The 25,791-nt window shown below is 35.3% G+C and overlaps 1 protein-coding gene across 1 annotated transcript in view; it reads right to left on the bottom strand.

The window, feature by feature from the left end:
• Positions 1–1,677: 1,677 nt before the first annotated feature.
• Positions 1,678–25,791, bottom strand: part of postna (periostin, osteoblast specific factor a) — a 28,232-nt gene continuing 4,118 nt past the window's right edge. Inside the window, exons 3-26 of the mRNA XM_051121725.1 lie at positions 23,267–23,331; positions 22,681–22,838; positions 22,310–22,474; positions 22,051–22,197; positions 20,982–21,123; positions 16,798–17,010; positions 16,569–16,703; positions 15,430–15,578; positions 15,054–15,190; positions 14,686–14,816; positions 14,463–14,593; positions 12,081–12,183; positions 11,805–11,872; positions 11,620–11,665; positions 11,459–11,491; positions 9,328–9,636; positions 6,851–6,916; positions 6,561–6,653; positions 5,465–5,524; positions 5,318–5,377; positions 5,073–5,120; positions 4,150–4,227; positions 4,040–4,081; positions 1,678–2,293 (exon numbers count right to left, since the gene is read on the bottom strand). Of these exons, the coding sequence (XP_050977682.1) occupies positions 2,247–2,293; positions 4,040–4,081; positions 4,150–4,227; positions 5,073–5,120; positions 5,318–5,377; positions 5,465–5,524; positions 6,561–6,653; positions 6,851–6,916; positions 9,328–9,636; positions 11,459–11,491; positions 11,620–11,665; positions 11,805–11,872; positions 12,081–12,183; positions 14,463–14,593; positions 14,686–14,816; positions 15,054–15,190; positions 15,430–15,578; positions 16,569–16,703; positions 16,798–17,010; positions 20,982–21,123; positions 22,051–22,197; positions 22,310–22,474; positions 22,681–22,838; positions 23,267–23,331 (2,626 nt within the window). The 3' untranslated portion in view covers positions 1,678–2,246. The remainder of the gene's footprint in view (positions 2,294–4,039; positions 4,082–4,149; positions 4,228–5,072; positions 5,121–5,317; positions 5,378–5,464; positions 5,525–6,560; positions 6,654–6,850; positions 6,917–9,327; positions 9,637–11,458; positions 11,492–11,619; positions 11,666–11,804; positions 11,873–12,080; positions 12,184–14,462; positions 14,594–14,685; positions 14,817–15,053; positions 15,191–15,429; positions 15,579–16,568; positions 16,704–16,797; positions 17,011–20,981; positions 21,124–22,050; positions 22,198–22,309; positions 22,475–22,680; positions 22,839–23,266; positions 23,332–25,791) is intronic.

Below are 25,791 nucleotides of genomic sequence, written 5' to 3'. Positions count from 1 at the left end.
CCAGTCCCATAAGATGAACGAACGATTCCAAAAACCCGAAGACTCGAAACAGGTGAACTAATTCCAGTACAGAACCTAATAGGATGTTGCGCATGCGCGACTGAACGAATCACTCCCCGAGACGACTCGTTCGTCCCGAGTCACATTAAAGATTCGTTCAAAATGAATGAATCGTTCAAGAACTACCCTTCACTAGCGTGTATTGACGTGTTCCTGCGGTTTAAAGATACCTTTTGATTTTCATTTGTTTATTTTGTGCTAGTAAAGAGGAACAGATGATCAGTTCTTGTGTGTCGTGTGAACTGAGGCGCTGCAGCGATCTGTCAAGACGCATTAAAGCGCCACAAAACGGACTTTTTTGTTTGAATTTCTTTCAAAATGACAGAATTAGAAAGCTGAGACTTTGTTTCATACCTAAAGTAATCTGCTTTGTCTTGTCTGTCGGCGTGTTGTCAGTTTCCTGTTTGCTCCGCGATGTATTTGTTACTGCAAGAGAGAACACGGGCGTGAAAGCGGAAGTATATAGCCCATATATTTGCTTTACACTACCAGTCAAAAGTTTTTGAACAGTAAGAGATTTTTTTTTTTTTTTTTTTTTTATATACCTCTCTTATGCTCACCAAGACTGCATGTCAATTATTTGATTCGAAGTACAGCAAAAACCTGAATATTTTTACTATTTAAAATAACTGTTTTCTATTTGAATATGTCAGATTCAATTTATTTCTGTGATTGCAAAGCTAATTTTTTAGCATCAATACTCCAGTCACATGATCCTTCAGAAATCATTATAATATTCTGATTTGCTGCAAAAAAAAAAAAAAAAAACATTATGTTGAAAACAGCTCAGTAGATTTTTTTTCAAGTTTCTTTGATGAATAGAAAATTTAGAAGAACAGCATTTATGTGAAATAGAATTCTTTTGTAACATTACAAATATCTTTATCATCACTTTTTCCATTAACATTTATTTTATTGATAGTAGCAGAAATGTTTTTTTGTGTTTTTAGTATTAATGAATCAACTGAATCAATATTTGGTATGACTGAGCAGCTTCCACTTTAGACCATGATGATAGTCTGTGTCATTCAATTTAAAGAGTGTATATACTATCTAAAACAACTTGCCATGCTTGACAAGTTTATCCTCCCAGATTATCTATACTACGGAGCAAAGCCTTACTTCTTTTCAGGCATAAAGACATCCCTATGTCTTTATGTAAGGCATGCATGCTCCTACATAATCCCGTATGTCAACATACATGTTTCTTTGTTAGTTGTTGCATTCACTTCGTGTCATTTTTGACATGTTATTTATTTGGAAACGTATGGGGATTAACATTTTTAGCTCATACTAAAGTCAAGATGAATAGCAAATTGATAGCAGAATGTGTGGAGACTATGAATCAGTCACTTCAAAGGTGACTTGGATAGAAATAGTTGGTGATGCCTATTATCATTAAGCTCATCATTAGCAGTCACTGGCATCATATTAATAAAGTATATGATGAGACTGCTAATATAATGAGCCTAAAAGTTACAACACAATGTCCCAGGACATTTCACACTGCTTTTCAGTATTTTCTGAGTTATCATCCAAAACAGTTGACTCACAGATTAAAATATGAATAGACACATAACAGTTTTTGGAGATAAACAGTAAAATCACAAGTAGAGGTGCTGTAAGAAGAATTTTTTTTATTTTTTAACACCACTGAGGCTTATTTCAATGTAATGATTTGAATTTCTACAATTTGAAAAATCCCGTCTATTTAAAAAAAAGAAATTAAAAAAACATAGACGTGAACAAATTCATAAAAAATGAACAGAAAATTAGAAATGGATAGTTACAAGCTGCATAATTTAAAGTGAACTCAACAGCCAAAGCTTTGCTGATCCTTATTTATAAAATGCATTCATGTCTCTGAATGCAAGCACCACAAAATATCATGTGCACGACAAGCTCAATGACAAGGCTCATACAGTATATATATTTAAAGAAACAATATAAACAGCCTAAAAAACAAACTAAAATTACCAATGTCTCTCTTTATAACCACCACCATTTCAAGTACCCCTTATCTGAGTTGAAGTGGGGTGTGTGCCGCACAGATCCAAGATATTACTGCATTGGTTTGTAATGTGTAAACATTCAATGCGGTGTGTAGTAAAAGTGTATTCACACTATTCTACAACCCTGTCTTTCACTTTAGCTGGATCTTCAGGTAGAGTCAGCCTCCATTCATCTCACTGTCTGGGTCTGGAGTGACGCCTGGCCAGTCTTCGCCTTAATCCTGCATTTTAGTCCACAAACACATACATATAAACAAATCTACACATCTATGCTTCGTTTTTTTCTTTGTATTATAAAGGTCTGGATTATGGTAAAGTTGGGGCTAGATTTACTGAACAGAGCAGATAAGTGTTAGAGCGCAATTCCATAAAAGCGCCGATGGGAAAGAACAATTCTGTGAGTGCTTTACTGAAAATGCGCACATTAAAGGAGAAGTCCACTTCCAGAACAACAATTTACAAATAATGTACTCACCCCCTTGTCATCCAAGATGTTCATATCTTTCTGTCTTCAGTCATAAAGAAATTATGGTTTTTGAGGAAAACATTTCAGGATTTTTCTCCATATAATGGACTTCATTGGTGCCCCGATTTTCAACTTCATAAATGAAGTTTAAATGCAGCTTCAAAGGGCTCTAAATGATCTCAGCTGAGGAAGAAGGGTCTTATCCAGTGAAAGAATCTGTCATTTTTTTCGAAAAATAAAATTTTGTGTACTTTTTAAGCACAACAGCTTGTGTAGCACAGGCTCTGGGATGTGCGTCCATGATGCTACAAATTAATAATGGGTCGTTCTTGAACGATTCTTTCATTTTGAACGAATCTTCAATGTGACTCGGGAAGAACGAGTCGTCTCAGGGAGTGATTCATTCAGTCGCGCATGCGCAACATCCTATTAGGTTCTGTACTGGAATTAGTTCACCTGTTTCGAGTCTTCGGGTTTTTTGAGTCGTGCGTTCATCGTATGGGGCTGTCACGTGATGAACGAACGACTCAAACCCGAAAACTTGAGGTGAGGTGAGCTAATCATAGACTAAAGCCAGGTAAAAAATGAATTAATCTTTTCTGTTTCTTATAGCATTATAGTTTTGTCTTGTTTCTAGTGTGATCAACCTTTGTGTAAGCAGTAGATGTGTTAGGGAAGTAACACGTAACATTTTAATTATATTTTGCTAAAATTAACAAAATGACTCGAAAAAAGATTCATTCATTTTGCTGAACGAGACTCAAAGGTCCGAGTCGTTAAAATGATCCGAACTTCCCATCACTACTATGAATCACGTGTAAGTTTATCGTGTACTGAGTATGGCGAAAAACTCTTTAATTTTCTCCTACAACTTGAGAGGAGGACATCATTGTACCTTTTTGTTTGTAAACAGCGTTTACAAACTTACTTGCACTTTCTTAGTCTTTGCGCGTTTACTTTGTAAACACTGGGACTGTAGTTCTGCCTACATTCCGCGTGACCTTTTGACTTGATTCAATAGTATGTAGCGTCATGAACGCACATCCCAGAGCCTGTGCTACACAAACTTTTGTGCTTAAAAAGTATAAAAATGACAGATTGTTTCGCTAGATAAGACCCTTCTTGTTCGGCTGGGATCGTTTAGAGCACTTTGAAGCTGCATTTAAACTACATTTTGGAAGAAAAATCCTGAAACGTTTTCCTCAAAAACCATAATTTCTTCACAACTGAAGACAGAAAGACATGAACATCTTGGATGACAAGGGGGTGAGTAAATTATTTGTGAATTGTTGTTCTGGAAGTGGACTTCTCCTTTAAAGAACACAGACGCAGATGCTTTAGTAAATCGTGACGGTACTATTTTAATGGCAAAAGGCGGTTTCCTGGTAGTAAAAGCTGTTAGTAAATCTGGTCCTAAGTGTTTTAAATCTTGATTGATACAAAAATTAGCAATGAAATGACTTCAAGAACAAATCAGATGTTAATGAGCTGAAACACATACCTTGTGGTCGTCTGACGGCAGCTCGTTTTTTAGAACGGCCCTCTGAGGAGAAAAACAATTAAATTAAACCTTGGCCAATAGATCTGTTCTCATATTATGAAACCACTAACCCTTGATGATTCTGGTGATTCTCTCTGATTCCGATTCAAGGAGGTCTGGACCTCCTACAATCTTTGAGAAATCTGGTCCTAAAAGAAAAAAAATACTATTAAAAAAATGAAATTCAGCATGTATGCAAATTATATATAATATTAAATGATATTATCAGATCAGTATGAGTTTTATATAAATATAACCAGCTACTAGAAAGACTAGAACACACACAAAAAAACTAAAAATCACTCATTTTTGGCATAAAACTTTATAATGCACAGGTCAAAAGTCAGCATCCCCCTTTCAGAATCTGCAAAATGTTTATTATTTTATCAGTATAAGAGGGATCATACAAAAGGCATGCTATTGTTTATTTAGCACTGACCTGAATAAGATATTTTACATAAAATATATTTACATATAGTCCACAAGAGAAAATAATAGTTAAATTTATAAAATTATCCTGTTCAAAAGTTTACATACACTTGATTCCTAATACTGTGTTGTTACTGAATGATCCACAGCTGTGTTTTTTTGTTTAGTGATGAGTTTATGAGTCCCTTGTTTGTCCCGAAGTTAAATTGCCTGCTGTTTTTTTAGAAAAATCCATCAGGTCCCACAAAATTCTTTGGTTTTCCACCATTTTTGTGTATTTGAACCCTTTCCAACAATGGTTGTATGATCTTTTCACACTGAGGACAACTGAGGTACTCATATGCAACTATTACAGAAGATTCAAACGCTCACTCTTGCTTCAGAAAGAAAAACGATGCATTAAGAAGCCGGGGGGTAAAAACTTTTTGAATTTGAAGATCAGGGTAAATTGAACTTGTTTTGTCTTCTGGGAAACATGCAACAAATCTTCTGTAGCCCATGTAGCATCTATATATATATAAATGGTGTAGTATCAGAAGTGTAAAATCATAAAATCATTTCTTACCTTTAATGATCCGTGGTTCTGATTGAATAATGGTGTCCCCTGTTGCACCTTCGAGCACAAAAAGATGAACATTTGATTTTATTTGTAAAGGGATAGTTCACCCAAAAATGAACATACTGTCATAAATTATTCAACCTCATGTTGTCCCAACCCACAAGAGCTTTGTTAATCTTCAGAACGCAAATTAAGATATTTTTGATGAAATCCGAGAGCATCATATCACTATTTGAAGCATTGTGTCTTACCTTCAATCACATGAGAGTCTTTCTTAATCACTCTAGTCAAGGTGGTAACCCCTGGTTCAGCTTCAAGCAAAAAGACAAGTCAGTTACACAAATATCTAAGCAAAACTTAACTCAGATCATATCATCATTTGATTTATTAGGTCTTACTTTCAACAACCTGGACTCCTGGTTTGACTACTCTAGTTATAGTGGTGATCCCTGGTCCGCCTTTGAGAACAAAGAGACATGAGAGCAGTGGATGAACAAACTTCTGAGCGAAAGTCAAACCAACTCTGAGCCAAATAAGTGAGTAATAGTCAATAATGAAAGCCTTAATCTTACTTCAGCTGCACTGCTTAAAAGTCCTAAAATCGATTCTTTCTTTTAACGCAATCATAAATATGGTCTTGCCAAGAATGAATCAAAACCATACGTTAGGAACTTATTTCAAAAGCATCTGGAGAAGAGCCATGTGTGTGAGCCATGAGAAAACCAACGGGCCTTTATTCTGTTACGTAACTAGCGATTGTAATCCACGGGCATAAAATTGGACAGACAAACAAACATTAAACATTATTAAACGAGGACGAATCACTGCATTCACAGCTGCTCTTAATAAAATGTCAAGCTCTGTAGGAAGCTACAAAAGAGTCTTACAGATCCCAAAACCCTTCAACATCATAAATCAAATTAATGTTTGAATCAATGGCATAAAAAAGAAAACAATACAGGAAAGAACATGAACATTACATGTGCCAAGAATTATGGGTAAAAGTGTTTGGCAGGAGAGAAAGATGTATCTGAAACGTGCTAAAGGGCAAGATTCAAGAACAGTCTCCTGTTTAAGTGTAATTGGCTCAGATTCGGTGTCAATGAGTTTGATATACATAAACAAATTGTATCCAAGTCAGTGCTGTTGTTATTAACCAAAACAACTGAACATGTTTTTCATTATCAGAAATAAAGCTGAAATAAAATAAACTATAAATGAATTAGATGAAACTTTAAAAACTGAAATGAAAATGAGAAATGTTGCCTTTGCGACAATCTAAAATAAAGTAAAATTGAAATAAAAAAGCTAAACTAAAATAGAAAAGCACTTAACAAAATTACAAAAAACTAAATTCAGATGAATTTAAAATTTTAAATACTTTAATAATATATAAATAATGTTAAAATAACACAAAAAAAGTCTACAATGCTTCGATATAGGCATTTATTATTACTATAGCAACTTTAACTCATACAAAACTCTTGGACCAACCTCCTTGAGTGATTGCATCAGTAATTTGTTGGATATCTTCCTCCCGGAGGATGTGTACGTCACCATTCTGAAATGTCTCCACCTTGGTTATACCTACAACATATGGAGACACAAGAATCCTTTAAATGTTTTATCAGACAGAATAACAAAAGTTTTGAGAACAGACTTGAACATGCTGAGTGTCTCTTTCTAATCCAGTTGTTACTGCACTAGAATCAGTTTTCAAACTTGGACAAAAAAATAATGTACACATAACTACACAACCAAATAAAGCTGTTAAAATTAATGACCTTCGCCTGCAATTCTCTTGATTTCTGCCTCAGCATCGATTTCACCATCAGATGAGGCACTGTGAACTGAGCAAAAAGGGGGAAAGGTTACATTAAAACAGTAGTTTGTCATTTAAAATCAATTTACTAATAATTAATAGTTGACCCAACAATGAAAATCACTTGCTGACCAAAGTGGGGATGTTCATTTCGGTTATTTTTCCTAACCGTCAGCCAACACTCGTTATCCGATCATTAACCGTTAACCAACAAGATTATTTTAAATTGGAATTTAATTATTTTAGAAAGGATAACTGTCTGTGACCCATTAAAACTACCAAAATTAGTTTTCCAGGATTCATTTTACATGCGCAAAAAGCAGCAAACAACAGAACATGAGACACATCACGCATCTGCAGCGCTTCTGCAGACAGAAAAAAACATAATAAAGCTAGGCTATATATATAATGAATAGGCCTATACGAAAAATATTTTTACTTAAAACGAACGAAAAAACTCTGCTAGTATGCAGAGTTTTGGTTCATTTTTGAACCATCCTATTTTTCTTTTTTTACAAAAGCACAAAGATTTGTTTTGTGAATGTACACAAATAAAAGCCAACCATTTACAGTTTCGATTATCTGTATGACTAGAGTCGTTTCCAGTGTTAGAAGGAAAAAAATCAAATGATTGCCCCAGCACCGCACGCGCACACACAGTTAAGCTTTGCTAACTTGACAATGCAGCCTTCCATTATCATAATAAAATAGAGTCAGCCAAACATATGGGAAAATTACACTGCTTAATCATTATCAACATACTGCTGTGATATTATGCCAAACAATTTGTTTTATGTGGATACTGAAATGCGAGTGATGTACAAAACCAGGTTTACATAATAAATAATATTTTGGAATTCAAATACATCTCGAATACGGAAACATTTGAATTTGTGACGTATGAGAGACTCAACGTTAGTTAGTCTAAATGAATTCGTTTTGGCTTGTCGTTTATATACAGTAGCCTAGCTTCTTATATTTTTCATTCTTGTTCTTTTCTGAACACTGTTAAATTGAAAAGATTTTTTGTGGAGTGAGGGGAACTAAAATAGGCTAGCCTTTGTTTATAGTGTTTGTAAACATTTTGTGTCGACATCAGGTCTAGCTCTGAATGTAATAATAAAATGCGATGTTTTAGGCCTACGTAATTTTTTTTTTCTCTCAAAAATGCAATTTTATTTTACTTTAACCATCCAGCAAACATTTCAAAATATAAAAAAAAAAATCAGAAAAAAAAAAAAATAAATGACTTTTAATCAGTTTAACTGATGTTAACTGATATATTAATCAGTCAAAAATCTTTCTGTCGGTTAACGGTTAACCAGCTAAAATGAGCATCCCTACACCAAAGTATCCTCTGCAGTGAATGGGTGCCGTCGAAATTAGAATTCAAACATCTTATAGAAACCACAATAATCCACAAGTAATCCACAAAACTCCAGTCCACCAATTAATGTCCTGTGAAGTGAAAAGCTGCATGTTTGTAAAGACATAAATCTATCATAATAACATTTTAACTTAAAACTTCTAGCCAAAATAGCAGTCCATAATCTATAATAGTCAAAGTTCACCAACATATTTAATTTGTTTGGAACTATTTTTGACTGCTCACTTGTAAATGGTGGATATTTCTATGCATATTTCTCTCATGATTTAGACTTTCTCAACTTTTTCATCTGGAAGAAAGCGACATTATAGACTTGATGATTTTTTTTATAAAGCTTTAACACAGCTTTTCACTTCACAGGATGAAAACTGATGGACTGGAGTGGTGTGGATTATTGGGATGTTTTTATCAGATGTTGCACTCTCATTCTGATGGCACCCATTCATTGCCATAGCTCCACTGTTGAGCAAGTGATAAAATGCTAAATTTCTCCAAATCTGTTTCAATGAAGAATCTCCCTCAGGCCATCTATGATGAGTTTGAATAAACTGTCAGCAATTTTTCATATTTGTGACCATGGACCACAAAACTAGTCATAAGTACCATGGGTATATTTTTAGCAATATCCAACAATACATTGTATAGGTCAAATTATCGATTTTTCTTTAAAGGATATTAATTTTAGGATATTAAGTAAAGATCATGTTCCATTAAGATATTTTGTAAATTTCCTACCGTAAATATCAAAACGTAATTTTTGATTAGTAATATGTATTGCTAAGAACTTCATTTGGACAACTTTAAAGCTGATTTTAGATTTTTTTGCACCCTCAGATTCCAGATTTTCAAATAGTTGTATCTCCACCAGATATAACCATACATCAATGGAAAGCTTATTTATTCAGCTTTTAGTTGATTTATAAACCTCATTTTCCAAAAATGGACCCTTATGACGGGTTTTGTGGATCAGGGACACATTTGATTGATTTTTTCCTAAAGAAATTTGGACATTCTTTCAATGAAGTGATTTTTTTAATGAAGTTTGGACATACTTTCAATGAACCTTGTGTCCTTTGTAACGGATGGCTTCGCTTTAACAACTCGTGTAACTTTGGTGACGCTTGGATCTCCTTCAATCACTCGTGTAACTTTGGTGACGCTTGAATCTCCTTCAATCACTCGTGTAACTTTGGTGACGCTTGGATCTCCCTCAATCACTCGTGTAACTTTGGTGACGCTTGGATCTCCCTCAATCACTCGTGTAACTTTGGTGATGCTTGGATCTCCTTCAATCACTCGTGTAACTTTGGTGACGCTTGGATCTCCCTCAATTACTCGTGTAACTTTGGTGATGCTTGGACCTAAAGGAAAGGCACAAATCCTGTCAGGTGTCATGTCAAAACATACTGGCCATGACATTTCCAATAATCTTCTCAGTACTTGTGAAAAATAAATTATTTAGAGACATTTCTCTTCTCTTGCTTCCAATGTTTTTAAATCCCTTAGTGCCGTTTCTCCATGCTGCATTTACTGATATGAATCACGAGCTAAAAAAGATGAGAATGGGAGTCTAAGCCAATCATTGTTAGTCACTGGCGCTGCCAGAGCTGTTAATGAACACCAGGCCGGCCTTTGTTTCTAGACACTGCAAGGAAGGTCACGTTTTGTGCTACTGCTGGATTCATAAAACATAAATAAGTATATTCTGCCAAAGATGAGCTAAGACAGTTCTGCTCAAATGGCACTTTGTGTTTTATGATGGATTTCAAACAGTATGAACAGACTGTATATAAGAAACAACTGTACAAAATAAAAGACATTACAGAGAATAACCCAAACTGGGATCGAAGAAGTATGTAACTGCAGATGAATAATTTTTGTTTAGTTCATAGTTGCTGATAAAGATAATTAAAATAGTTGTGCAGCTTTTTTCACTCTTTGATATAGACAAAGTTCAAAAGAGCAGCATCTATCTGAAAGTAATCTTTTTAAACATTCTCTAACATTTATCATTTTAGTGTGTACTTGAATATTAAGTAAAATAAGTTGTTAAACTTTTCAATGGTTATTTGGACATTTATAATGATTCCATTCTATTCTGTTTGGCTTTCAAAACTGATTGGAACCATTGTGACACACACAAAACAGTAAATGAATGACACATGCGAATGTTACACTATGACATTGAATTCAATTAATCCATACAAAGACTCCAAATGATTTGATTTTTAATAGTCCCATCTGTATTTCATTTATAACTAACTTTGTCATTAAAAAGATCTTTCATGGAAAAGCTTTGTCTATCATTTACCAAAAAATAAGAGTCTCGCTATGGGATTGGATCTCTTACAGCGTACCCTCGCAGAGCTTCTGAAAATTTCAGATCTGATTTAGCAATACTTTTCTGATTGTAAAGTTACATAAAAGACTTTACAGTTTACATACTGTTGTCAGTATATTAATACTCTATATTTCAGTCCCAAATTTAAAGTAATGGAAGATCCAATGTTGGGCTTTGACACTTACACATCAGCTCTTTTTCAAGATGAAAGGTACCCAGTGAATGCCAGGTACTGTAGTTTGAGATCCAAAGCTCTGTTTTAAGTCGTAACTCTCGAAATCGCTGCCATTACCCATGCTTTAATCAATTTTTATTTTCTCAAATACGCATTTTAAGCCAAGTTTCCAATACCATCAATTTACATAAATTCCTTTTCAATTTTATCATCCTGAATTTTGATATTCACTCCTACCCAGCAGGTAGGTCTCTTGCCATGGTCTGAGGCAAAATCCTCTCCCTCCATGTCTCTAATGGCTCTTTATCTGCTGTATCTGTCCAGCAACTACCAGAGGAGTTGCCAGTGCTACTTCCAGCCAGCAGAATAACATATGCTCGCTCTCCTCTGGGGCTCTATGAAGAATCGGTTTTCTTGGGCTGCAGCTGAGGCAAAGTTCAGGCTTGTTGGTGTACTGAATAATGATTGCGTAAATACACGATTTTGCAAATAGACTACCTAAAAGTGCTTCTGGGAATAATCGTCTGGCATAGAAGGGCTTGCCTGAGGAGCCCAGTATTGCAAATAAACTGAATAAGCACTTATGGATGTAGAAAGAAACAGGGAAAAGTGGATAAGGTCTGAAATAAAAGAAAATAAAAGATAAAGTGGTGCAATAATGTATTACCTTTCTCAATGACATGTGTGGTTATAGTCTTCTCTGCAAGGCGAAACACAATATTCATTATTGAAAACATGACTAATGTAATCCATATGCCGCTGACGACGTTATTATGTTATGTGGAATGTAAAAGAAGAAATAAAAAAGAGAGATGAAACTGAACTTACTGATAAATGTAAGTGGAATCTCACGGTAGGTGTATCCAGATACAAACTACACACAAGCCAAACAAAAAAAAAAGTAGAACCAACTGATAAAACTGTATGTGTGTTTGTACGGTGATGCACTGGAATGTGATGGAGCCGTTATAATGTGAGTCAATGTTCACATATTATGTGTGTATCTGCTGTACCTTCAGCTGCATGTATTTAATGAGTCTCTTCAGCAGAATCAATATGTCTTCACGGCCAACTGGCAGATCTGTGAAATGCAGTGAAATTCTTTATTAAGCTCTAGGGACTGTGTCATATGGCTCAGGAATTGTACAGTTACATAAGTGGAAAAAACAGGTACATTTATGATTAAAAAAAAATCTATGCAATTGATTTTAATGGTAAAAGTCCCTCCAAAATATGACATTTTAAACATATATTCACATACAGCGCATTCACTGCTGTTAATAATTCACCTTGAGGATATAATATGGTCTTCACTACATGGACCACTCCATTGGATGCCATAAGATCAAAATCTGGAACCTCCACAGAATTTACATTGATGGAGTTGTTAACCTGAGAATGAGATAGTGTTAATCATTACACTTTTTTAAATTAACTAAATTAACATTAATTAAACTAATGAGGAAAATTATATACATATTAAAAAATGAAAAAATATATGAAATACATAAAACAATATTAACATAAATATACATAATATATCACGGCCAGAAATGAACTTTTCCATTAAGGGACAATATTTGCCCCCTAGAATTCATTTCCAGGGGCTTTTTTACATTTGTGAGGGTAAAATGTTTAATGTAAAATTCCTAAATTTACTCAATTGCTTTAATCAATATTTTACAGGAGACTCTTTAAAATGTTATCTAAATTACACATTTAAAAAAACAGGAGCTCATAGCGTTAAAATATTATGACAAACTCATTATTCTAGATTATTCTACATTATAGTTTTTATATTGTAATAATGATTATTAATATCGATATAGAAAACAATATAAACCGTTTAAAGGTTTTTGTTTCCTTTTGGGCACGTCACATTCTGGCTTCACAAACAAACATGTCGGTCCATTACATTAGACTACTAAGACACATGAAAAAACTATTACATACCCGTTATAATCACTGAAGCTACGAAATTAATCTTTTACTTACACCGTATATGCACTGTGCTGTTTATGATGAGGGAATTCGCGAATGTGCGCAATCAACAACAGCTCCGGCGTTTTCAGCGCTGACTAATCTAAGCGCCTCTGATTGGCCAATGCATTCCTAAGTTCAACAGAAACGCGTCTGATTGGTCAGCTCGTAAACTATGGAAGCCCGTTTCCACCGATGAATAAAAAATTTATTTCAAGTTTATATATCGCAGTTATAAACTCATAATTGCAAGAAATAAAGTCAGAATTGCGAGATATAAACTCACAATTTTGACCTTTTTTTATCAGAATTGTGAGATACAAACTCACAATTGCGAGTTATAAAGTTCTGAGGAGAAAAAAAGACTGATATGTTAACAGAATTGCGAGTTTATATCTCACTTTATTCAAACATTATTTCTCAGAATTGTAACTTTATATCTCGGAATTCTGATTTTATAACTCGCAATTGGGGATTTATATCATGCAATTGCGACTTTATTTCTCAGAATTGCGAGTTTATATCTTTTATTTTTTTTATCCAGTGGCAGAAACGGGCTTCCATATAAAACCAATCTAAAGCAGTGTGTGCGAATATAAATGTTATTTCACTGATTTTCACATTTTATTTTAATCATGGCAGTCGTAACACATAGTTTAATTGTGCAGAGGCAATTTGCCCCTTTGTCTTAATTTAATGGGGCAATTTTTTCATTTTCGTGGCATTTTGACCTTTCTATATACATCCATAAAACGTACATAAAAAAAATAAAAAATAAACATCGTGGTTCTCAAAGATTTTTGCAAGCTTAAGTGGGGTCTTATAAAACCCTTTGAAACAAACAGACAAATATTTACCACACTTTTACAACAATAAAACCAAGGTTAATTTTCGCAAGGGTAGGCATACACCAGCTGGACAACTTATTAAGAGGCCACTTTCTAGTTTGTAAGATATCTGTGTTAAAGTAAATTTACATTTCCAGTGATGATATCAGTTTTCCACATAGGAAGTGTCTGAACATTAGAGGACTTGTTCTAGCTTTTAGAGGGAGTTACGGGTGGAGGCGTTTTTGAGATTTGAGCTGTGTTGAGTTTGATTGATGGCAGAAAACTGTCTGGACGTTATGACTACTGTTACAGTTCTCCAAACTTACACACAAAAATGCCTTAGACCTTCAGCTATACACAAATGCACAAAGAGAAATGTTTATAGTCCTAATTAGGATGAGACAGTGCATGTTTTTATACTCAGGTCAGCTTCATACACAGCGTTAACATACTGGTACTTTCCCTATAATGGATTTACGTGAATGTTCTGGATTTGGTTCATGGAATTTTTTGAGAACAGACACAGGAAACTTGTGCTGCGTCTAACTGCATTGTCTGATGATAACAGTATGTCAGGTCCTTCCTCTCCTGTGCAACCCAAATATTAGTATTGGCTCAAATTTAAAAGTCTAAGAGTTTCATTGTGGAGTGTGCAAAGGCCTGTATACATTAATCATGTAACTAGAAAAGCTAATTATGGGACAAATTTATCCTAATCACTGTTGGGACAAAACTGACTTTGTTGAAATCTCTACATGTTCACTTATTACAGTGTTTAGTCAGATAAAGTTGATTTGTTAGTGCCTAAAAACATGGTCGATAAAAGATCCTATCTTAAAATAACTATTCCAGTGTACTTACAGACAGCACTTGAAGGTTGTTGCCCTGAATGGTCTTGAGAAGATTAGTCACTCCACCCTCCAAGCCTCCATTAATAAAGACGCCACTGCTAAAGTGGTAGAGCAAGATCGCCCTGAGGACGTTGATGTCGCCTGGATAACAGAACAATCACAACGTCACCGTGAGGAAACAGACCGAGCAGAAGTTGGACATTATATAAAAAAACAGAGGACAAAAAGTTTACTTTTCAGAAGAGCGATGTCTTCCTCTGTCAGGGTCCCAAAGGCAGCATCGGTGGGAGCAAAGAGTGTGTACATTCCTTCCTGCTTTAGGAGATCTAACAGTTCAGCACTCTCCATCAGAGACAGGAAGATTCTGGAATAATTGAGCCAGTCAATTAGTTATTTGTAGTTAAATAAATTAATGAATATTATGTAAGTTTTCATTTAATATTTTAATGATTTTTAATTTTTAATTACATGCAGAGATTGTCATGTTAAATTATAATTGTTTTTATTGTATATAGTACATTAACTTGCAATTTTTACAATTTATTTTGTTACCTTTACAGTTAAACAGTTTAGTTAATAAATGTCATAATGATAATCTCACTTGAAGCGTCCATCTTTCACGAGCAGCTCGTAGATGGTTTTCTCGGGTGGCTTAATCAGTGATCGCATGATGTGAAGGATTCCATTACTGCCCTCTCTGCTGCCTCTGACCATACATGCATTCTCAATACACACAGCCTAAAACACACACATAAGGAAGAGAATAAATGATAGTTGTGCCTTGGACACTATAGTTATAGTTACAATATAGTTAGACAAGGACAGCTTTAAGCTTATTTGAAGAAAATAATGAAGAGTATAAAACTTAACTGCCAGTACAATAAACATTTAAAAAGTGGTTGTTTTCATGTTCTCATGGAGTTTACACAATAATTGTTTGCAGATCCTCAGTCTTTCTCTAAGTCTTTCTTTCTCACCGTGCGATAAATGAAGACTCTGAGCAGTTTTCCTCCCAGGGTCTCGAGCAGCTGGCCGTTGTAGAGGTCACTCAGTGAGAGCTTGAATTTCACAATGTGGTTTTCCAAAATAATCTTCAGAAGACGCTGATCCATGGTGATTACCTCATCTGCATGACAGGTAAAGACATTTTAAGTTTTAAGGTTTTTATCAACATTTTAACCAGGACTATCGGGCAGATATTTTATAAAATTATATATTTTTTATTTTTTAGAAATTACATATATATATATATATATATATATAATAAAAATATTACTTAAATATTAAATATTAATTATTGCAATTATACAATTATGGTTATATTTATTTATATTTTATTTATATTTTAAAGTGATAGCTCACTCAAAAATGAATCATTAATCACTCACCCTCATGTCATTTCAAACCCGTAAGACCTTTATTTATCTTCAGAACGCAAATTAAGATATTTCTGATGAAATTCAAAAGCTTTCTGACCCTGCATAAACAGCAACAAAACTGACACGTTTAAGACCCAGAAAGGTAGTAAGGATATCATTAAAATAGTCCATGTGACCATCAGTGGTTCAATCATAATTTTATGAAGCAACGAGAATACTTTTTGAGTGCAAAGAAAACAAAAATAATGACTTTACTCAACAATTTTTTCATGCATCATGGTATGAAGACTGACACAGAAGAGAAGAAATTGTTGAATAAAGATGTTATTTTTGTTTTCTTTGTGCATAAAAAGTATTCTCATCGGTTGGACCACTGATGTCACATGGACTATTTTAACGATGTCCTTACTACCTTTCTGGGCCTTGAACGTGTCAGTTGCGTTGCTACCTACGCATGGTCAGAAAGCTCTCAGATTTCACCAAAAATATCTTAATTTGTGTTCTGAAGATGAACAAAGGTCCTACAGGTTTGGAAAGACATGAGGGTGAGTAATTAATGACCGAATTTTCATTTTTGGGTGAACTAACCATGTGTTTTTTGTAAATAATTTTTATTAGTTTATTCAGTCCTCCTCCAAAGGAAAAACAAAAAAGAAAAACAGACTCCTGGTGAGCGCTCACAGTTATCTCTGCAGAAACATCCTGTATTTGCTCATAGATTCATGAGGTCAACTTACCAGAGAAGGCTCCATTCAGTGGGGCAAGAATAGTATATTCAGTTTCAGGCTGCATGGCAGCAGACAGGCCGAGCTCAGACACCATGTCACTAAAGACGCTCTGAGATTTGCCTATAAGCTCCATCACCTGCTTGGCTGCAAGACAAGATACACAATGATCACAAGGATGTATTTGGGTGAGCTTTCCCTTTAAGATAAAGTCATGCTTAACCCAGGTACAGAGTCTCACCTGAGTCAGGCATGAGCACCTGGTCTATCAGATGAATCACCCCATTGCTGGTGACAATGTCCTTCTTCAGCACCATCTTGATACCATTGACTGTAAGGCTCTGACCATCACATCCAATCTCAATATTGCTGCCTTCAAGAGTCCCATAGACGGAGCCCGCCATTATGGCCTCAGAGCACTGCACTGAGTTCAGAAGGTGGTACTTCAAAAGGGCTTGAAAAATAAACAGAACAAGAGAGATGGAGAAAGGTTAAGTGACAGATTGAAAGATAAACAGTGCAGTGACCTAAACTGTTGCAATGTCTTTATCGTCACAGTCCAGTAAGCATCATGATATAGACCACTAGAGACAATTAAAAACACAGAAGCTCATGTTGTCCAATGGGACACCCACCCAGTTCTTCCTGTGCGGAGGCAATGTGGTGAAGAGCTGAGACGCTTACATCAACTGTGATATCACTTTCCCAGCAGCTGAGATTGTTTTGCCAGTTTCCTGCATCTGTTTAAGCTGCACATGCATGTGCTTTCTGGCAAATTTAAATGTTTCACCAAACCAAAATAAAAACCACAATATTATTCATCCTATTCATCTACACTTCTATACTTTACCAGATGGGCTATTGGGTAACGGTCAGCTGTGGGGCCCACATTAATGCACAATGGTGCATTGAGAGTGAAAGATGGCCGCAAAGGAACAAATAGCACACTTCAGAGAAGTGGTTCTCAATCAGGGAGCCAGGAACCACTAGATGGCCACTAGACAGTTCACCCAAAAATGGAAATTCTGTCTGTAATTACTCAACCTCACGTTGTTCCAAACCCGTAAGACCTTCGCTCATCTTCGGAACACAAATTTAAAGATATTTTTGATGAAATCCAAGAGCTTTCTAACCTTGCATAGACAGCAACGCAACTGACATTTTCAAGACCCAGAAAGGTAGTAAGGACATCATTAAAATAGTCCGTATGACATCAAGCTACAAGAATACTTTTTGTGCGCAAAGAAAACAAAAATAACGACTTCATTTAACAATTTTATGGTATTCTCATGAGCATGCGTCGACTGACACGGAAAAGAAGAAACTGTTGAATAAAGTAGTTATTTTTGTTTTCTTTACGCACAAAAATATTCTCTTAGCTTATAAAATTAGTTGAACCACACTCTTAAATAATAAAGGTGCTTCACGATGCCATAGAAGAACCTTTTTTGTCTAAATGGTTCTATAAAGAACATTTAACATCTGAAGATCCTTTCTGTTTTACAAAAGGTTCTTTGTGGCGAAAGAAGGTTCTTCAGATTATAATAAAGTAAGAAAGAGATGGTTCTTTAAAGAACCTTTGACTGAATGGTTCTTTGTGGAACCAAAAATAATTCTTCTATAGTATCGCTGTGAAGAACCTTTTAAAGCACCTTTATTTTTAAGAGTGCACTGATGTCACATTTTAATGATGTCCTTACTATGTTTCTGGGCAGGTAGTAAGAGTAAGCTCTTAAATTTCATCAGAAATATCTTAATTTGTGTTCCGAAGATGAACAAAGGTCCGGGTTTGGAACGACATGAGGGTGAGTAATCAACGACAGAATTTTCAGTTTTGGGTGAACTATCCCTTTAAAAAGCAGTTCAAATGTTGCTCATTTGATCATAGAATTTTAAAAGCATGGTGTCTAGCTCTGAAAAAGTCATGGAACTTAATAAAATCTTAGCCATTTCTATAATAAATATATAACTTTCTACTTATGTCAATCTCTAAGATATTTTATTTGAAGTACTGCAAAATTGCTATTTGCTAGTAAAAGAAAAAAATATGTCTTATAATCACAAACGTAAAAGAGTGTGAACCCTGAGGAACATTTCTTACAAACTTCTTCAATTCTTTTAATTATTCGCTTGTTAAATCTGACATCAAGCGTCACCTCTTCCGTGACTTCCGGGTCAGATGACATGAGAAAACAACAAACAGTACTAATTATGCACTCACAATGTAACATAATACTACCAAAAAATTATAATCCTACCCTTTAACTCCATACTGAAATTCCAGATAGCCATACAATGAAAATATAAATATAAATAAATAAATATAAAAACTATTTGTGTTTGGGACGCTGTGAGCACGGAGACTGTAGTGTACACCATAAATTTGAAAACGTTTAGCTTAAATGTTTAATATGAATAAACAGTAATAAACTGCTGAGATGTTCTGGGGTTTGGACCTGGAAACAGCGTTCGTTGGTGCATTTAATGGACGCATTACGCCATCACTTAACAAGCCTATTAAGATATTGCAACAGAGTGAGCATCACGTAAACGTGAGCAAAGTCCACTAAACATTTGGTCAGGCCAAAGATCCTGTAAGAGCCAGAAGTGATGTAATGCTTGAATTTTACATCTGTGTGGTCTTTCCTTTCTAGCCTAAAATGAGGCACACTGAAAATCTAATTTAAGTAGACAAAACACACAAGAAAATCAGCTTTTTTTTCCTTTGTGCCATAGGGCTTTAAACCAGAACCCTGATGCCTGATCTGTTCTGATGATTTGTGTTTTTACTCTCAGCATTTACATCAGTAGGGTCTTGAGATAATTGGTCTCAGAAGAACTGAATGCTTATTTTAAGCTAGTCTTTGCTTTTGAATATAGGTCTCCACATTATTTTCCTTTAATGCCTTTCCTAATACTAATCTCAGGCATTTAAAAGGTCACGCAGATTAGACCTGTAAAGAGACCCTCTGCTCTTTTTCATGGGGAGAACTGACTTAGTCTGGTGCAACACTTATAATTGTCTGACCACAAAATACTCAATCTTTTTCACTAGAATCAGATAAAGTATTATTCAGCATTGAAGCATTTCCCATCAGGAACCGTTAGAGATCATGACCAAACTTGGTTTTGGATCCCCGTGTGGCTGCGGCCAGATCTGCTGTTTGCCCGCCGTCTGAGAATGTGCCACTGCTTGGATTGGACTGCATTTGTGGAGTTTACTTAAAACATGAGGCTGCTAGTCTTTCAAATCTTTGAAGGTGATTATTTCATCCTGTGCTTGTTTTCAAAATGTTTTAAAAGTTTGTGGTCGGTCGTTGAATGCTTTTGAATGAAGTCTTTTATGCTAAACACACTAAGGCCGCATTTATCTGATCAGAAGTCTTACAGGGCCCAAACATTTGTACAGAAGTGTAACCGATAAAACCACAGTAATAGTATTGTTACTACACTACCAGTCGAAAGTTTTTGAACAGGAAGTTTTTTTAAATACTCACCAAACCTGCATTTATTTGATCCAAAATACAGCAAAAGCAGTAATATTGTGAAAATATTTTTACTCTTTAAAATAACTGCTTTCTATTTTAATGTATTTTAAAATGTAATTTATTTCTGTGATCAAAGCTAAATTTTCAGCATCATTAATCCAGTCTTTAGTGTCACTTGATCCTTCAGAAATCATTCTAATATACTGATTTGCTGTTCAAGAAACATTTTTATAATTATTATTCATATTTTAAACAGTTGAGTACATTATTTTAGGATCTTTGATTAATAGAAAAATCCAAAGGTCAGCATTTATCTGAAATAAAAAGCTTTTGTAACATTATAAACTATACCATTTGAAAGCTAGCATGATCATTTTTATTTATTGATTTGTTTTAAAAGAAAATTACAGAAATTAATACTTTTATTTAGCTAGGATGCTTTAAATTGATTGAAAGTGATGATAAAGACATTTATAATGTTACAAAAGATTTCTATTTCAGATAAATGCAGTTCTTCTGAACTTTCTATTCATCAAAGAAACATTAAAAAATTCTACTCAGCTGTTTTCAACATAATAATTATAATAAATGTTTATTTGAGTAGAATATTAGAATGATTGCTAAAAGATCATGTGACTGGAGTAATGATGTTAAAAATTCAGCTTTGAAATCACAGAAATAAATGACATTTTAAAATATATTCAAATAGAAAACAATTATTTTAAATAGTAAATATATTTTAATTTTTTTACTGTTTTTTCTGTACTTTGGATCACATAAATGCAGCCTGTGAGCAGAAAAGAAAAAAACATTAAAATCTTTCTGTTCAAAAACTTTTGACTGCTAGTGTACATTTGTAGTGCATCAAGACTCCATCCACTTCAGCACAAATCCTTTTCTTACTAAATTATGTTCTGTGGCTGTGGCCTGTCTTTACCTTGAAGTACAGTTGTGTCACCCATAAGTCTCTCCAAGACATCTCTGTCTATTTTTCCAAAGGCGTTGTTGGTTGGAGCAAAAAGTGTGTAGTGTCCGGGCTTTCCCAGTTGATCCTGGAGACTTGATCTCAAAACAACTGCCTATAAAAGACATCACAAACAAAACGTTTCCAAAACGTTCTGGGAATGTTATATTTATTTATCACTTTATCTGTGATGGTTCCTGTCAGAAGTTTAGTAAGTTTCCAAAGAGTTTTGGTCATTTATTTGAGGTCAGAGGTTTGCAGAATCTGCCAAATGTTAATTATTTTACCAAATTAAGAGAGATCATACAAATTGCATGCTATTTTATTTTATTTCAGGACTCATATGCAACTATTACAGAAGGTTCAAATGCTCAATACTTCAGAAGGAAACAAAATACATTAAGAGTCAAGGGGGTGAAAACTTTTGGAATTTAAAGATCAGGGTAATTTGAAGTAGTCTTAAATATCTTCTGTAGCTTTTGAAGTGCAGTAATAAATAAAAAAATATAATATTTAGGCAAAATAAGAAAAATGTTTATTCTGTTCAAAAGTTTACACCTTTGGCTCCTAATGCATTGTTTTTCCTTCTGGTGAGCATTTGAACCTTCTGTAATAGTTGCATATGAGTCCCTCAGCTGTCCTCAGTGTGAAAAGATGGATCTCAAAATCATAGAGTCTATGTTGAAAAGGGTTCAAATACACAAAAATGCTGAAAGCCAAAGAATTTGTGGGACCTAAAGTTTTGTTCAGGACAAACAAGGGACTCATAAACAACTATCGCTAAACAAAAAACTCAGGTAACAACATAGTATTAAGAATCAAGCGTATGTAAACTTTTGAACGGGGTCATTTTTATAATTTCAAATATTATTTTCTGTTGTGCACTATATGGAAATGTTTTATGGGAAATCACTTATTCAGGTCAGTACTAAATAAAAAATAACATGCATTTTGTATGAACCCTCTTATTTTGGTAAAATAATTGTGGATTCTGCAAGGTGTATATGTTTGTTTATAAAACCATGGGTATAATAACACATACACTAAGTGAAGCCAGATCGTCGTCGGTTTCGATCACGTCCTTGATCGTTTTTTTTACGACGCTGATGACCCGATCAATGACATGAACAACGCCATTAGTGGCCACCTGGTTGCCGTGAATGATCCTGGCACAGTTCACGGTGACAACCTGCAAAATTGTTGAAAAAGAGTTTAGTGACTTGAAAACTGTATGTAGCTGAGGAAAGTTAACCCAAAACTAGAAAATGTATTGGAAAATATGAAAGAAAACAGAAACATACTCCATTTGAGTAATGATTGATATAGAGGCCTTGTTTGTTATACATGGACTCTAGAGTCATATCATTCTTCAGGTCCTTGGTGAGAAGACGTTTGTTGACCATGTGATAGTGGAGTGCATTGTGGAGCTCAATGTTTCCACTGCTGACCAAGGCAGCTTTCGATGTCTGGAAATAGAGAAACAACACTAAAATGATTATTTCACTGGGGAAATAAGACAGCATGATGGAATAGTCCTCAATTTATTTCTTTTTAATAAGTTCCATTCAGTGCTTTACTTATTAAAAACACGCACATTCGATCACCGATTTAAACATAGCATGCAAATACTGTGGCTCGAATGAAGTATATCGTGACAGGGAATTGGACTCACTGGATCTAACTCTGTCCAAGCATCGTCGCTGGGCGCAAACATTGTGTAAGTTCCCGCTCCATCAAGTTCTTCCTTCATTTTGGATTGATCCGAGTATTTCTTGGTGATCTTGGCATTCACCAGATCCAGGGTGCCATAAACAGTGTCAATAGGAGCCACTAAGTGGTGAAGCAAAATTGAAAGGAAATAAACAAAAGAGAGTCACACGCACAGACTCAGTAGAGTTGCAATACAGCACATACATTTCACATGAGGTAAATGTCAAATCCTCATTCAAGCCTAGTTGTGGCCAATTAACTTCATGTAGAAGTATAGCCAGCTGGGTCTGAATTTTGTTTAGAGAGCAAAAGCTAATGTTCTCCTCAACTGAACTCATAGCCAATGAATAACCTGACATTTAATCTAAGCATGACCTTGAACTGAAGTCAAACGTGTGATAATTGCTGGTGCTTAACCATTTAACTATAAAAATAACCATATGTATTAACCTTCGGCATGTGCGCTACAGACGCGATGACACCTCAAGTCATACTGCTTGGTAAAATACTACGTAATATTTCTATTGATGGAATAAATGAATACTGACCTGCAGGGCACCCATGCTTCCCTTCTAACTTCATATAACCCGGACAGCACTCATATAAGACCATCCTGCATAGAAAGAGTCAAACTATTAAAGCTGTATCATGAACTTCATATTCAAATTATGTTAATAGTTTGATAACTGTCTTTGAAGATTTTGAAGCCCCAAAAAAGTGTCCTAATGACAGTTAGTGGAAGCTAGAGATTATGGTTTATAAAGTTTTAAATGTGGATATTTTTCATACATAAACATTGTTTCACTTCAGAAGGCCTTTATTAACCCCCTGGAGCCATGTGGAGTACTTTTTATGATGGACGGATGCACTTTATTGGACTTCTCAAAATCTCAACCCATTCACTGCCATTATAAAGCTTGAAAGAGCCAGGATATTTTTTAAAAGTCCCCAATGAAATCAAAATTGAAGCTTTTTTGGCTTTTAGTATAAATACAGATTAGCCTTAATCTGTAAGCGGGTGTGCTCCATAACAATGACAAAATTCGCATTTATAAGATATAATCATTTAAACTTACGGTAATATGGATCAACGATTTTGATGACATCACCCTGCACTTAAGCTTCTCACCAAACTTTCTGTCCAATCAAAGAATCCTCTCTAGAATCCATCGCGTCCCGCCCCCTTCACTCTAAATAGACCCTGAAGCAGCATCTGAAATTGGTCACTTGCTCACTGAATTTGTATTTTCTGTACAGTAAATGGCACCTAGTGCACTCTATAGGAGATAGGAACGATTCAGACAGTGTAAAAATTCATTCCGTTGGGGCGAATAAAATCTGCTTTTGCGTTGTATCACAAGAAGCATTACGCACACTTCCTGCTCCGGCCCAGAAAGACGATATAACAGAGCGGATCTTATGCGCGAGTCAGCGCAGACCACAAAACGTATCGGAACCATTTGAATTCTACACAGAATGCTATATTTTAATAGTGATATGGATGAGACTGTGGCTGTCATACGCTGTCAAACGCAGTTTTACCAGGCTCAACTGGCCCAAGCTGTCATATAAATGAGACGCTATTGGCTATTTAAAAAAAGGAGGCAGGGCTATCTTCCTGTTTCAGTTGAAATTACATGAACACATAGAATAAGCCTGCGTGTTTCAAAGCACTTCAGTGGACCTTTAATATAACTCCGATTGTATTTGTCTGAAAGAAGAAAGTCATAGACACCTCATTTTTGGGTGAACTATCGCTTTAAGACTTAGAAAACACCATCTAATAAATTAGATAAGACACTAAAAGACCCTCTCTGTACATACTCAATGAGCAAAAAATACAGTAAGACAAGAGGCTATTACTGTATAATTTCTCCTTGGAATGTTGACAGGAAAACTAAACCTTCCACAGTATTGCCTCATCGGCAAATCCTCAAAAATTTGACAACATAAGAAGGCAACAAGCCAAATCTGAGCCAGCCCTGACAGAGAAAGTGTACTGTCTGAAACGTGTGAGGTCACCTGCCTCTGGGCTGTTTTGACAGTATGATTGATGTTTATTTTTTAACAGTAAATTCAACTGGTATAGTATATCTGGCATGCAGTGGGGAAAAATTTGAAGTGTTCCAGCGGTTTATTGAACACATCATGAGCGTACAGGTTGATATCTGCTCTCAGAGGGAAATTTTATTGCTCAAAAGGTGGCTCGGGTGGTCTTCATGCAAGTATCAACTTTTTTGTGGATGTTTCTCATTAAATTTCTTAGGGAATGTAAAATCTGATACAAATGAGAAAGTAGCAGACATATTAATTTAACAAAAAGTCTATTTTCAAGTACAAATTCTTGAGTTTAAACTGAAATCTCTTGACTTTTGATGCCAAATCTGCATCCAAAAGAGAGGGGACAAGAAAAAAACAAGGTAAGATAAACTACTTTGATTTTCATTTATATTTAAATCTATCTTTTTAGATATTTATTAAGAGTAAACACACCACTTTAAATGTTGGCCGCAGGCCTAAAAGTTGTTCGAATGCACTAAAAAAAAGAGTAAAGAGGCTTTCTAACAGCTGTTTGCAGATTCCGTGCATGTAATTCTCCCATGACTAATACTATTCCTCACTAGTTTTAGTGAGCGATCTGTGATTCTGAGAATTATCGTGCCATGTAGCCCTGCTCTTTGTCAGACAGCGATATGGTTGGAAGCACACACCTGATACTGCACAGATTCAATTGCTCTATTTGTCTTTTTTTATCATCGTGATAGTGTCTGGAGGCACAGACATTGCAGCTGTGGAGGAGTTCATCCCCTGACACTGAACAATGATCCCAGTGTCGGTAAAGGAAGGAAAAAGGAAAGCCAGCAGGACCCCAGAGAGAGGCTTGACTCAGACTTTCCCTGATGCGGCCAAAGCAGAGACAGCAAGCTGGGCAGCTCCGGACCTACTGCTGCCCAGAGTTTAGTCAGGGGGAAGTGGGGGGAGACTTTTGTTATTGACCTCCCAGCAGACACATTCAAAATTGCTTTCATATGTTTCCTACAGTGACCAGAGGGGCTGCAGCTATGCTGGAAGA

Source organism: Labeo rohita, chromosome 10, assembly GCF_022985175.1.
Source record: "Labeo rohita strain BAU-BD-2019 chromosome 10, IGBB_LRoh.1.0, whole genome shotgun sequence".
In the NCBI taxonomy this organism is placed as follows: Eukaryota; Metazoa; Chordata; class Actinopteri; order Cypriniformes; family Cyprinidae; genus Labeo; species Labeo rohita.
Note: the sequence above shows the minus strand (reverse complement) of the source record. Positions and strands in the feature narration are given on the sequence as shown.